We start from the raw sequence: 13,979 nt of genomic DNA on the forward strand, positions 1-13,979 counted from the left end.
ATAGAATGTACTAAACAATAAAAATACTTAAATCACTTTCAAAAGAGGACCTACAGTACAGTTAAGGACAAGCATGAATGTTGTTTCAATGCCTCAATCTCTTTCATAATAGGAACATTTCTAAGCTTTGAGATATTTATATCAGTTTTATTAATCGACTTTTGTAACCACGACTTTATATTTTTGTATCATAGCACTTGAAGTATTTTAACAATATCACATTATACAGCATGAGTCAAAGATGTCCTTGGAAATGATTTTACATTCTGTTGCACATGATGGATATACTCAGTGCTTAATTTAAGAGATTAATAATATTGGGTAGTTGCTGATTATTTGGTAAAAAGAAGACCACTTGTGTTTCTGTGTGTGAGGGCTGAGTGAGATGGCCAGCAAGTGTTATGTGTGGTTTGTGTGATGTGAAATTCCTGGAAGCAGATATATTTAACAACACATGCTTGGGAGAGGAAGAAATCAATACTCCTCGCCCTCGGCATTAAGTGTGCTAAGTCGTGCACACCAACTCCGATCAGAAACGTCTTCCTTGAAATAGACGCAAGACATGGAATATTATACCATTACAAAAATGTCGGCCAAATCCTTAAAATGAAAGGAAAGACAAAAATGTTAATTTATTATACTTTATTACTACCACAAAAAAAGTCAAAACATATTTCAAGTTAAATAGGAAAATCATCTAATCGATTATCTAAATATAATATTCTACTATAAATCTATGCTGTTAGGCAGTTTTAAACAATACAAGCTTGAATCCAACTTGCAAATAACAAAGCAAATTTGCTAAGACAAGTCATTCTCAGAAAATGCACATAAGGCTTAGGGTACAACACTGACATTTCACATGTCGACTAGAAATGCAGACAACTAAAATCACACATGCAACAACAGATTTGTTTACATGTGAGCTATACTTCCAGTTATAAATTCCCGAACATTTTACAACAGTACTGCTTTTGTTGTGTTGACAATATCAGAGTGCAGGAAAATGAAACATGAATGCAAAGTTATGCCTCACCATAGTGCACCAATACACCATAGTGGACTGTAGAATGAGTTCCATGAAACTGTAGCAGATAAAAGGGCACCTAAATATTTTAACAATAATAATAAACGTTGTTTGCTTCAGTTACTGACAGCTTGTTCATCATAGATCTATTAAAACAATGTTGATGAGCTCACATTTTCCTCTTAGACTTTCCCTTTTGTACAAAACAAGGAGATGTACTTTGACTTCAAAGACTTTTGACAGGTTTGACTGGAGAGTGGGAACACTGTTTTTGGAGGATGGGAAATCAGAGTGGGCTTGGCTTCTGTTTTGATCTAGATGCAACGTAAAGAGTAAACAACAGAGTAGAATAAGACGGGAAATCCATGACATTGAAAAAAACCAGGCAAGTGAAGCAAAACAGGATTTACTAAAAAATGCCCTTCATTTTAAGTTCAATCTCGGCTTCTTTCTTCAGTCTGGTGGCCTTCATTATATGAATATGTATATATTATTTGTATACATTTTGTGAATACACAGTATTATATATGATCAGTACAGATACAGTTAATGAACTGGTATAATCCTGACACAGACATCACTGAAAATGGTAGGTCTGTTTTTAAAAGATTTTTTCAGCAGCCAACAAACAGTCAGCCTGCAATCAGTCCATAGCTTTAGCCTGACTATAATCAGTGACAGCACATTCCATTATGTTAATGCATAAATTTACACAGTCATATTAGTATATCATGACCATCTTGTTTCTACACTCAATGGCCATTCTCTTAGTTCCACTGACCATACAGGAGCACATTGTAGCTCTACAATTACTGTTGCTGTGCATACATTGTTTGGCCCCTTTCACCCCGTTCTTCAACGGACCACCAGAGAGCAGGTATGATCAGGTGGTGGATCATTCTCAGTGCTGGTGATGATGGTGTATTAGAGCGTGTAGTGTTGATATAGGTGGATCAGACGGTGCTGCTGGAATTTTTAAACACTGTATCTACTCACTCTCCACTCTGTCAGCCCCATCTACCTTGTTGGTGCGCCTTAAAGATGTAAAGTCAGAGAGAGTAGTTCATCTTTTGTTGCATAGTTTGTGTTGGTCATCCTCTAGTCCTTCATCAGTGGACAGAGGACGGCGCCCATAGGAAGCTGTTAGTTGGATATTTCTGCTTGGTAGACTATTCTCAGTTCAGCTGTGACACTGAGGGCTTAAAAACTCTGATCCATCTGAGGTCCTGACCACTGAAGAACAGGGTGAAACTGGGCAAACAAGCATGCAGTGCAACTGATGAACTATAGTCAGTAATTGTTGAACTATATAATGCTTGTGTATATTCAGTGGAGCTGAGAGGACTGTGTGTGTAGAAACCAGGAGGTGGTCATAATATTCTGAGATGACTGTGTACTATGGTCTGTTCTAATAAAGTCAGAGTGAGTCCTAGAATGACCACTCTCATGTTTGGCAATTACAGATAGTGTTATTTATGTAAATACTGCATATTAAGCTACTAATGCTTATTGCTTTTATGTCCTTCTAGAAAATGTTATTTTATGCCAGGTTTAGATGGAAAACAAAGCATGCCTAATACCTGTCAAAGAGGCTTGTTAGATATATCAGTGCTGAAATTATACTACCTGTGAAATTGCTTTCAATACATTTTTTTAAATATAAATCACATGACTTTTAGAAAAAGTGAGCAGGCAAAGCCACTCTTGTAAGGCGGTGTGCTTTAGCCTTTGGCTTCTTGGGTGTTCTGGGTTGGCTCATTTGCTTCTGGTTCTGAAAGCCCCAAGGAGTTCATCACAGGGTGAGTCCATGATGTCGTCTGAGTCACATGACTAGACAGAACAAAGAAATATATCATTATCAAACAGAATGATTGAACATTTAAACAGGCCTCAATTTCCAAAAAGCACTGCAATAAGGGAAATGTTTTATTATAATCAGGTTTAGCCTAGCACTTCATCTTAATACTAATAACCTGTTAAGGACCTGTCCAACTTTATGTCTCTTCATAAAGGTGATCTTTATGCCTTGATATTTTTTACAACCCACACATTAAAATCAATATAGAATCAGTTTAATTTCATATTCATATTTTCAGCTTAGATGTGATATTGTGCCATGTACTTCTACCATGATACTGATGTACTGAAGGCCCCAAGTTACTTTCTCTGTAAATGAAGATAAGAAGCAAATAAATGGAAAAGCCTGCAGCTTTTGTTGCTGAAATTTTAATGAAAACATCTGCTGAATAGATGCACTATGAAAGATGTGTTCATTAAAAATGGAAAGAATCACATTACTAAATCAAACATTGCTAATCTATAGAGTCTTTCTGCTGTGAGTCACACTGTATAACCTGAAATATTCATTAGATTAGGTGAGAATTTTATTTCCACCTCAGATGATATTGAACAGTAACATCACACACAAATGCTCAAAAAGAATTTTCTGGCTGAATGGGGTAACCTTTGTTATATTAATGTAGTGTGGTCCACAATTTTGATCTGAAATGTGCTGAAAGTTAATGAGTTTAAGGAGAGAGAAATAAATGGCTAAATACTGAGCAACATGGAACAGAAATCCTAGTGGTCTTCTGTGGTGTCACCCATGGTTAAAGCAAAAAAAAAAACCTTACAACTGGTGAGTGTCAGCAAGCTAAAATGTAGAGCAACAGAGCTTGAGCTAGTACCATAACTACTCAACTCTGTGACCTGAAGGAATACATAAGTGATGCTGAGTATGTTGTGAGTTCGCTAACTTGCTACAGAAAATAGCCAGGCAGGGATGATGATAGCTAATATTAGACATTTACTTTGCTTTTGTTGTTTGACACAGCAAGCTGGTGCTAGTTCAGTCCAGTGCACTAATCTGTCCCTCCCACAACATAGTCATTAGTTACTTGTCACAAAGGTCTGGCCCTACAGCTGTGACAGGAACTATGGCAGTGCTTTGTTTACTAACGTATAACTTAGGGGTGTCTTTTCAGCACCCCCTTCCGGACAGCTCCCTGTTCACATATTTATGTCCTTTTGTTATAACTTTGTCCTGCCCTTGGCTACCCTGGCCTCTTAATATTGCATCGGAGGCATGGTCATATTGGAAAGCATGCAGTATTTGAGTTGGCTATATCTTTGCTATAGTCACATTTTGAATGAATGTTGAAAGTGAATGTAAGGTTGTTAACATGACCCTGCTTATCTTAAACATAATTGCACTTGCAATAATCAGATACATCTACTCTGAGAAATGGAATGAACATTACAAATTTTATTTCTGCAACTTCTGTGCGATTGCATAATTCCAACAGAGTGGTCACCAGTTCCCCAAACTTGCTAAACTTGCACATAGCGCAACTTGAACATTAACATGCAATTTTAGCATTATTTTGAGATTTGTGGAATAGGGAAATGTAGAATACACACAGCAGGTAGAGTAAGCACTGTAGTATAATAATAATAATAAAAATGTAGTCATATCCAAACACATTGCTGAACATACTTGATGTAGTATTTGACACCATCTGCAGTATAAGCTTCATCCCAGCCATAGGGTAAACCTGAGAAGAGAAACACACAAATAGAGTTCTATTTGTTTTAATGACAGTTAGTTAATTTTACACAAGGTTTGTAATGAATCTTAATGGATTTATCGGAGGAAGTCCTACTGGATTTAAATCCTTATCAGTACTTGAACTGAAACACCCAGCCTATTATCAGGAAGCACAGCACTTATCATATCATATTCATCAATGCACATAATGTACTGATACAGCACTGAGACAAATTTCTGACAATATGAAACTTGATATAATACTAAAAGTGCTTACTAATTAAAACTAAATTGTGAATTAAAGGGGAATTACACCATTTTTTAATTATAAATGTTTTATTATAAAAAAAAAATTCTTATAAAATTTCTTATAATTTTTTATGATAAATCCAGCCCGTTTCCAGACATTTAAAAAAAATGTCTGGAAAGAGAGGGGCTGGATATATAATGGTTTTACATTTCCAGGTCATACGAATGATAACAACCAAACGTTGCTTTACAACACCCAGCATCTACCACATTTTAGGAAGTAACCTTACCTCAGTGCAACTGCAAAATGTCACAGGCAGATTTGTAATCATACTGTATAATATTTCTATGTGAGGAAGCTTTTAGAGGCATTAGGCGTTCTACCAATTTTGTATTTATCATCACTGATAGACGTAAGCCTCACTAAAGAGTCGAATGAGAGTTAAAAGAGATGAATGATGTTGTTCACAACACATCACATAACTGAATACATACTTTTGTTTAAATCTTAATTTATGCAGGAATTCTCAATAATCTGTGAAATATCCCTAAAACACACATATACACACATGCAATGAAATGCTGACATGCAATGGCAGAAAAGAAGTAAACTTGATAATATTTTATAAACAGATCTCCTTCTGAAAATCTAAAAATACATGCTTAAATTTATATATTTATTTGTTATCAATAAAATTAAACATTCTAAAAAACAATTTCATTCTAAAGGCTAAGATGCCATAATGTAACCCTCAACCTGAGGTTATATCCTTGTTTTAATAGGTCCAGCATTAGTGAGCAACAGGAGGTTGTTTAAAGTCAGAGCCCTGTGGGGCTTGGCTGCAGACGCATTAAGCCATCACGTCATAGCAGCTCATCATAAGACCCAAAAACTCAACTGATCCTTTGTTTCTGAGGACCTTACTCCAATAGCTATGATGGGACTGTTGATTTCTTAGAAAAGAGAAATTAAATAGCTTAAGATGGCTTAAAATATACTCTAATAAGAGTGTGGAACCTATGAACTACTTCACTAACTGAATTAGTTTCATTCTCCTTTGGCATGAGTTAGTTTCATCTAAAATGAATGTGCAATGACTCAGTAGTCTTTGTTTTGGTTCAAAAAAAAAAAAAAAAAAAAAACTGGATCAAAATATCTAAAATAAAAAAAATCTTTTTAAAATTACAACCATATTTTGCTGACAGTGGCTTAGAATTTGATCAGCACTCTCTCTGTGCCACTGTATTGATGAGTCACTGAATAATCTGCAACCAGTCACGTGGCTGGCTGAATATCCATCACGTGGAACCCCATGCACTGCACATCTCAGGCTAAGGTTGCCCTCTTTTGTTTCAGTAGGTGAGAAGAGGGTGGCAGGCCATGTGCATCTCCACAAAAAACTCCTCACCCTCCCAGAGAGCACTCAGTTGAAACGCGAGCATCACTGGCTGAGAAGTCACATGCTTCCTAGCATGTTTCCCACTCTCTCCCAGTCTATCTCTATTAATCCTGATCCTCTAGCCCAACTCTGATCATTTCCCCCCTCCCCAAACTGGATCTGGATCCCTGTCTTCATCCACTCTTATCCAACTATATTCCCTCTTCCTTAAATGTATTGCTTCTCTATCTCTCCCTGAATTGTGGATATCCATTGGATGAACACAATGTTTACATTCAGTGAGAACATGTGTTAATTGCCCCATGGTTCAGTTTATAATTTCAGAATATAATTGAATATAATGGGGAAAAATATCTAACTACTCATTCTATATATTCATATATTACTTTTTTTGCTACTCTTTAAAACCCATACACATCTGTACCATTACCACAGAAGAGTAAGTGAAAATACTGGGGTGCTTTTTAATAATTTATTAATAAGGGATTAACAAAGTCATGAAAACATCATTTACAAATTCATGAAATCATTAAGAACTTTTGTTATTATCATTACCTTCCACTGGCATTTATGACAATCTAAAACAAAAAGGTCCTAATGACTTTAAATAAACAAAAACAAAAAAATAAACAATTCTCACAGCCCATACACAATCAACTCTCTATACACAACTTGTATAGTCAGTTTCAGGTAGGACAGGTGCACAAATTATGGCAGCTCCCAACACTGGAAATGAATACGGTACAGTCAGATACCTCTCCTACATGTAATGCTTTCCATGCTATCTGACCTGTGAGGCAAATAAAATAGCAATTACTAACAATCTTGCTAGTTTACTATACAATGTAAGTTTTGAGAAATCAGGATACCATATTTCATAAAATCAATTTAAAAAAAGCAACAGATCTCCTAAAATCATTTGACAAATCATTAACCCGTATTATAGTTTTTATATAGTGGTGTTCATCTAGTTTTCATGAAGCAGTTTAATTGTTTATTTTATTTGTTTTCCTCTTTTTTTTATTCATAAATATGTAAAATACTATTTTGATTCTATTTTCTGGATCCTGCCAATTAGCATCATGGAACATTTTTAGATTTTACTTTAATAACCTTTCTTCAATAGTGTTTTACACTACATGATATAACAATGCTTTTGAAGGACCAGACAGACAGTTCAGCTTGTTCAGAGCTTTGTATCTAGGCAACAATTTCAGCAGTGAGGTGAATGAGACCCAATGGGTTCTTTTACTAGCATATGCACCTTAGATTTTGTTTCCTTATTGGGTTGACCTAATTCTTTTAACCCAGTACACCAACACAAGATTATTTTTCCTGATTAGGTTATAACATACACTGCCATATGTTGCAAAGATATGTTTTATTGCAATGATTTTTTTTAATAGTTTAACTGAAGAATTATTAACACACAAGAACTGTTCTTTTTTTAATATACTCTCAGAATGAAAAGTACAGTAGTGGTAAATTATTGTCATTAAAGGTACAATAAGTGTAAATGTACCTTTAAAGGTGCATCAGTAGTTTTAACGTCCAGTTGTATTCCATAAATGTACATTATATTCATCAGAATTGTGGAAATATATAGAACTGGGTAAAATAAAATAACACTGTCCTGGAGAAGAAATGTGGCATTTGAAATCAACACCATTTTAAAATCTACAATTCTAATAGAATAAAGTACAATTAGGTTCCCTAATTAAAGATACAGAATATGTACACCCGTGGGTACCACAACTTTTCTGACAGGATTATGACTGACAATACAAATATATACTACTAAATACTGAAATATACAATATTAACAGTAATAACAGCAGTGTTTGCAACTTGAAGTATCATCATATCCATAATAATTTAGATGGTTTAATGCTATGAAAGTCATAAAATCCAATCCTTGCACATAGCAAGAACATTTTTGGCACTGCAACAACAGAGGCTTATACATAACCATGCCAAAAGACTGGACACTGTGTATGAGGCATAATATTCATTTGTTGTGCACTGTAAATCAAAACTTAGAACTACATATGGGACAGTTATGATCCTATCTGAACATTTTCCAGTTACAAAACTTTAGCTGCTCAATAGTTCACGGCTGTCATTTTCCAATACTGCCAAGTCCATATGGCTATATTTATCACATTAGCATTACAGTTTCTGATGCAATGCTGTCTGAGGACTCGACAGTGAATTACTTATAAAATTGGTTTCCATACTTACTCTATTCTTAACCTTTTCACAGATGTATCATATGAAATGCTATTTTATTTATTTACTTATTTTTCGCTATCACATAGTGATAAATGATATTTTTAAAACCGTTCATTAAATTCATTCACAATGTCTGAAACATGCTGAGCCACAACCCATCTTTGTTTTGAAGACGGAATCTTGTAGATGATCATTTTATAACTTTTATATTTACTTGCTCAGATCATTTTTTTCTCTTATTTTATACTCTTATGTCTAATTTTTAAAAGATACTGTGTTTTGTCAGTTAAATAAAGGTCAAAGATAATTGACGAATCACAGACTCAGACTCTTGTTTTCATCAACTTTTACTAAAAATCTACATTTTTACTACTGAACTCTTAAGGTGACGTGTTTATATTAGCAGGCCAAATTCTACTCGTTCATAAGCACAGACAACCAGTAAGTCTTCTATAAAAGCAAATTGCCCTTTGATTTTTTTTTTTTTTTTGGAATACATCCTAGGCTGTTTGCACTATTAGATATAAGTTTTGAAAATGTGTGTGAAATCCAAGAAACTTTCTTGACTTCTGCATGAATGGCTTCTTTTTTAAATAGTATACATATTTGCCATTATATAGTCTTCTGGGTTCTATGTGAACCAAAACTAATCTTTCCTCATAAAATCTGGAGCTCATTGGACCTTCAAAAAATAAAACGATAGTGCTCAAAATTTATCATTACAAATAAATTCACTGAAACGGCATGTAAAAAAGATAACCAGTTAGCTCTGGTTTAGCTCATCTGAAGAAACACTCAAACATTTGTATTTACAACTTTTTACTATTTTTTTAAATTACTTTTACTTTTTCAGGATTTTCACAATTCTCAAACATTTTTTGTACTGAAAATACTGCAAAATAATCATGTCTCCCTTTGTGATGCTAAAAATTTGTTTTTATGTTACTGATATTTTAGCCTGCTAGCAGAAGATTATTTCCAACTTGCAACTCCACCTTCTTTCACCATAGTTTCCTCACCATAGTTCTCCAGTCTGTTTGCATGCTCAAAACTGGTCTAATGTGCTTACAAAGGCCCTGGGTCTGTAAATGAAAAAAAAAAGTGTCTTGGTTGGGTATGCTAGGCTTTCCTTCTCTGACCTATGAGGTTTTTAGACAATGAACAGAACTCCAAATGTTGAAAAGCATGAACTGAGATGAGGATATTACTTTACTCCTGCTCTATAAGTGGGTAATACTGACTTATTTTTGCTGCAGGTGGAACTGAGCAGTAACTGCGTGTAGGTAACAACACAGACTTAAAGTGCAACAACTAAACAACTAAATAACACAAGAGTTTCTTTGCTAAGTCAAACAGTGAACTCTTTGTTTTCCCCTCAAACATACCATTCCACCTTAAAAGAAGCAAAGCATTTGAAAGTAAACAAATGAGAGAATTTTATTTCCCCACAATCGTAGACAAGACCTTTAACTTTCATGATAAGCTTTAAAGTAGTATTTTCACTACAACATCCAATGTCAAAAACATTAAACATGTCATTGTTAGAATACAGAACAGTTTTCTGATTTTCCTTTTCCTTGCACCATCACAAATCAAATATTATGCCTTTATGACAGTTTTTATACATGAAATCATCCCTTGAGGTGATTTTACTGAAGCCTACATTGCTTATTTTCATGTTGATCTTTTGTCCTTCTTGCTTACTCAAAGCTCCTCCAGTGAATGAGTAATCAGCTGTGTACAACAGCTTTTGGCTTTTATGCCCACAGAACAAAAGTTCCTGTTGTGATGTGGAATATACAAATGCTCTTGAGCAAACTTGAAACAATTTATTTTTGCTTATTCTAGAGATATTTTTTCCCTTTTGTTCAGTTTATCTTGTTATGCGTGTGACCATAAACTAAGAGATCTATATATTTTGGAAAGCTTTTTATAACACTTTCAAAATCCCAGCTTCAAAGACTCCCTTGATGCTTTCTGAAATCTGTTTTTATCAGGATCAAGTATATGCCACACCAGAACTGTACCCTATTTTTTTAAATCAATTTTTTTGTATATCACATAAAAATTCGTATTAGAAAATTTGACTTAAAAGAAGATAATAATTTTGCAATTCATGAACCGCCATTCATGCAGAAATTCACAAAGTTACACAGGGAAAATTATCATCATAGGACTTAAGTTTCCTTTTGTTTCAGACATTACTTCAAATAGGAACAATCTGATCCCTAAACAATCTCTAAATTAACTTTCCTGCTATTGTTTTTCAAAGTTACAAAATTACTTGCTACTAAAACATAAAACCCTCTTTGAAAATATATTTGTTTTTATAGGGAGGGGCTGTTGCTTTCACTTTTCGCTTTGCTCTTAAGGTACCATGTTTTTTGGATTTTGTTTTATCTAGCATTCATTCATTCATTATCTGTAACCGCTTATCCAGTTCAGGGTTGCGGTGGGTCCAGAGCCTACCTGGAATCATTGGGCGCAAGGCGGGAATACACCCTGGAGGGGGCGCCACTCCTTCACAGGGCAACACAGACACACACACACATTCACTCACACCTACGGACACTTTTGAGTCGCCAATCCACCTACCAACGTGTGTTTTTGGACTGTGAGAGGAAACCGGAGGAAACCCACGCGGACACGGGGAGAACACACCAACTCCTCACACACAGTCACCTAGAGCAGGAATCAAACCCACAACCTCCAGGTCCCTGGAGCTGTGTGACTGCGACACTACCTGCTGCGCCACCGTGCCGCCCTTTATCTGGCATTATTAATTTAATTAATTGTCAACATCATCAGCAGCAGCATTTTTTGCTGCTTAATCCATTTTAAAAAACTTATTTTACTTTAGTGTAGCTTCTAAATCACATCCCTAACCTAAATTATTTGCCAGTGGGTTTTTGGACTTGTCTTAGAAGCTCTTCAAATAAGACAAGAAGATGCTACTAGAATACTGAGAATACTAAACTGCAGAAATGTAAAGGCATAAAATGAAGACTACTGAACTAGCAGAAAATTTCAACTAGTGTATTGGTTCAGCTTATGAATATAATTTGCTTTGAACAAAAATTTTAGTATATTTGTAGTCACTGTGGAAGGTTTTCCGTGATGCATCTGATTAGCTGGTGTGGTACAGTGGTAAAACCATTGGCTCCCATGTAAGAGACCTGGGTTTTATTCCAGATCTGGGCAACTGGTTTGTGCTACTCCAATAAGAGTCCTTGGGCAAGACTCCTAACACTGCAATGGCCTACCTGTATTACCAGTAACCTTGTAAGTTGCTCTGGATAAGAATGTCTGCTTAAATGTAAGTAACGTTTTTATTGTATATTACAAACATTACATGAATTGTTTTATAATATATTTGAACATACATGGCTGAACAGGTTTACTCTAACAAGGCTCTACATATAGGAATATGCTGGGTGATTAATTAGAAGAATGTTGCAAAGGGATCAGTGGCAATTCTGCTGGGTGATTTGACTGCAGTTGGGAAAACAAATTGTGAAATCACTTACAGTCCACCTCTAAAATGGCCCTAACAGAGCGAGTCAGCTCTTTGGCCTCCAAGGCAAGTGCTGAGGCTGTCCTTGAAACTTTTTTCCCACTCCGTGACGTCAGCGCTTGGGACAGAGCAGCTAGCTTTGGTTCACTCTGAGAACTGAAAAAGAAGAATTGTAATATAGCACCTGTTACCAAAAATCATGTACAGCTCCCTGACTTCTACAGAAGGCAGTTTTTCATAAAATCTATTTGGATTGGGTACACGACATGGTACAGACAGTCTTGCTCTAGAACATTAACAGAAGCAAAAACCTTGCTGTACTTCATGAGGCAAATAAACAAGTCTAAAAACGTATTCAACAACTTATAGTCTAGTCATATTCTGAGTGTTGTTATTCACCTTTCTGCTTTACCACATGATTTATTCACCATTCTATCAGTTTGTACTGTTCATCAGCAAGTATCCTGATAATGATTTTGTATAACTATGGCTTGAGGATGGAAGAACAGAAACAAAATAAGACACTGGATTTCCATGAGAACAACTGCATGGTTTTAACCTGCAGTTAGACACATTGCAGGCTGTCTTGTACTTATCAGAAAAAATGTGAAATAATACTTTTAATGGAAGCTAATGGAATTTGTTTACATTGCAAAAACATTTATTGGGACTACTTGTTTCACACCAGCCTACATCAAATTAAGGTCAGAAAATGTCTGCTTGAAAAGTTGGACTTGTTATAAAAGCTATACTTAAGTACTCTTCCTCTGTCCTTTGTACCCTTTAGTCTACGTTTGCCAGTGGGTTCTTATACGCATCTTAGAAACTATTTAACTAAGTCAAGAATCTGGTACTAGAATACTGAACTACAGAAATAAAAAGCAATCTGAACTAGATTTTATAAGTTTGACTTGTTACAAAAGCTATTCCTAAGAGCGGTTCCTTTGTCCTGAAATGAACAAAGAAGTCTGGGCAGGGGGCAGTGGAGGGCCCAGCATGACATCCAACACAGAAAGGGTTTTGGGGAAAGGGATTCATGTGCTCAGACCCACTGACATGGATAGAGTGTTATGAAAAAACAAGGATTGCACAATCACCACACTTTCAGGTCATTGAGAGATAACTGTGTGAAATAGTTCACACAGCAATCAAAAATTATACAAACATATGTAACATTTTCAAAGCACCTTCTTACCAAAGAATTTTGCTATATTTGTTTAATTGTTAGAACTGGAATTGCTTTTTGTTATAATTATTAGTATTATTTAATATGCATTATAAATATATATTCAGTTAGTGATATGCTCTTTCTTATTAAAGGTGTTACAACACCTTTTATTTTATTATTATACAGTGAGAAGTGAATCTAGCACGTTTACAGTGTGGAAAATAATGATGGTGTGCAAACTCCATCCCTTGAGATAATTTTTTTTTCAGAAGGAAAAGAAGCATATTTGTTTTCTCCCAAAGGCCAGATTACCAAATTAATCTTGAAAATTTTAAGCTTTACCTTATGGCTTCTTACATTCATTCCTTTATTCAATCATTCATTCATTAAACAACAAAGTAGATCAACTAAGCCATAGATTAAAAGAATGTCTGGAAGCAGAAATACTTTTTTTGCATTCTTTTTTCTTTTTTTCACTAATACACACAGACACAGTGGCCATTAGAACCAGCAGGGGCGATCATTAGAGAAAGCAAGGTCTCCTCACTCTGTTCAGCCAACGGAGTGTGAAGAGTGAGACAGCAGGTGTCCATGCTGATTGGACCTTAACAAAATCACCACCAGGCTTAGCTGAAGCACTGACTTCTGATCATTATCGACACCTGTTTTCGCACTAAATAAATGTTTCAAAACCTTTAATTACTAAAAAGCTTTTCAGTTTATGCTCTACAATATGATCTTTCATCGAAGAAACATGGGCAGACATCCACCACATACTACAGATTCTGAAAAATGTCTCAGACAACAGCATTTTACCAATGCTACATATAGTATATAACTTA

The 13,979-nt window shown here is 35.3% G+C and overlaps 1 protein-coding gene across 5 annotated transcripts in view; it reads right to left on the bottom strand.

The window, feature by feature from the left end:
* Positions 1–802: 802 nt before the first annotated feature.
* The window catches only part of stxbp4 (syntaxin binding protein 4), a 152,284-nt gene continuing 139,107 nt past the window's right edge, over positions 803–13,979 (bottom strand). For 4 of the 5 annotated variants that reach the window (XM_066663223.1, XM_066663225.1, XM_066663226.1 and 1 more), the window contains 3 exons: positions 11,983–12,125; positions 4,524–4,581; positions 803–2,857 (listed from right to left, as the gene is read on the bottom strand). In XM_066663223.1, the coding sequence (XP_066519320.1) occupies positions 2,749–2,857; positions 4,524–4,581; positions 11,983–12,125 (310 nt within the window). In that variant the 3' untranslated portion in view covers positions 803–2,748. Of the gene's footprint in view, positions 2,858–4,523; positions 4,582–6,798; positions 7,014–11,982; positions 12,126–13,979 lie in introns of those variants that run through there. The other variant, XM_066663224.1, reaches the window with a different exon arrangement.

The sequence above is a fragment of the Hoplias malabaricus genome, chromosome 3 (genome assembly GCF_029633855.1).
Source record: "Hoplias malabaricus isolate fHopMal1 chromosome 3, fHopMal1.hap1, whole genome shotgun sequence".
NCBI classification, from domain to species: domain Eukaryota; kingdom Metazoa; phylum Chordata; class Actinopteri; order Characiformes; family Erythrinidae; genus Hoplias; species Hoplias malabaricus.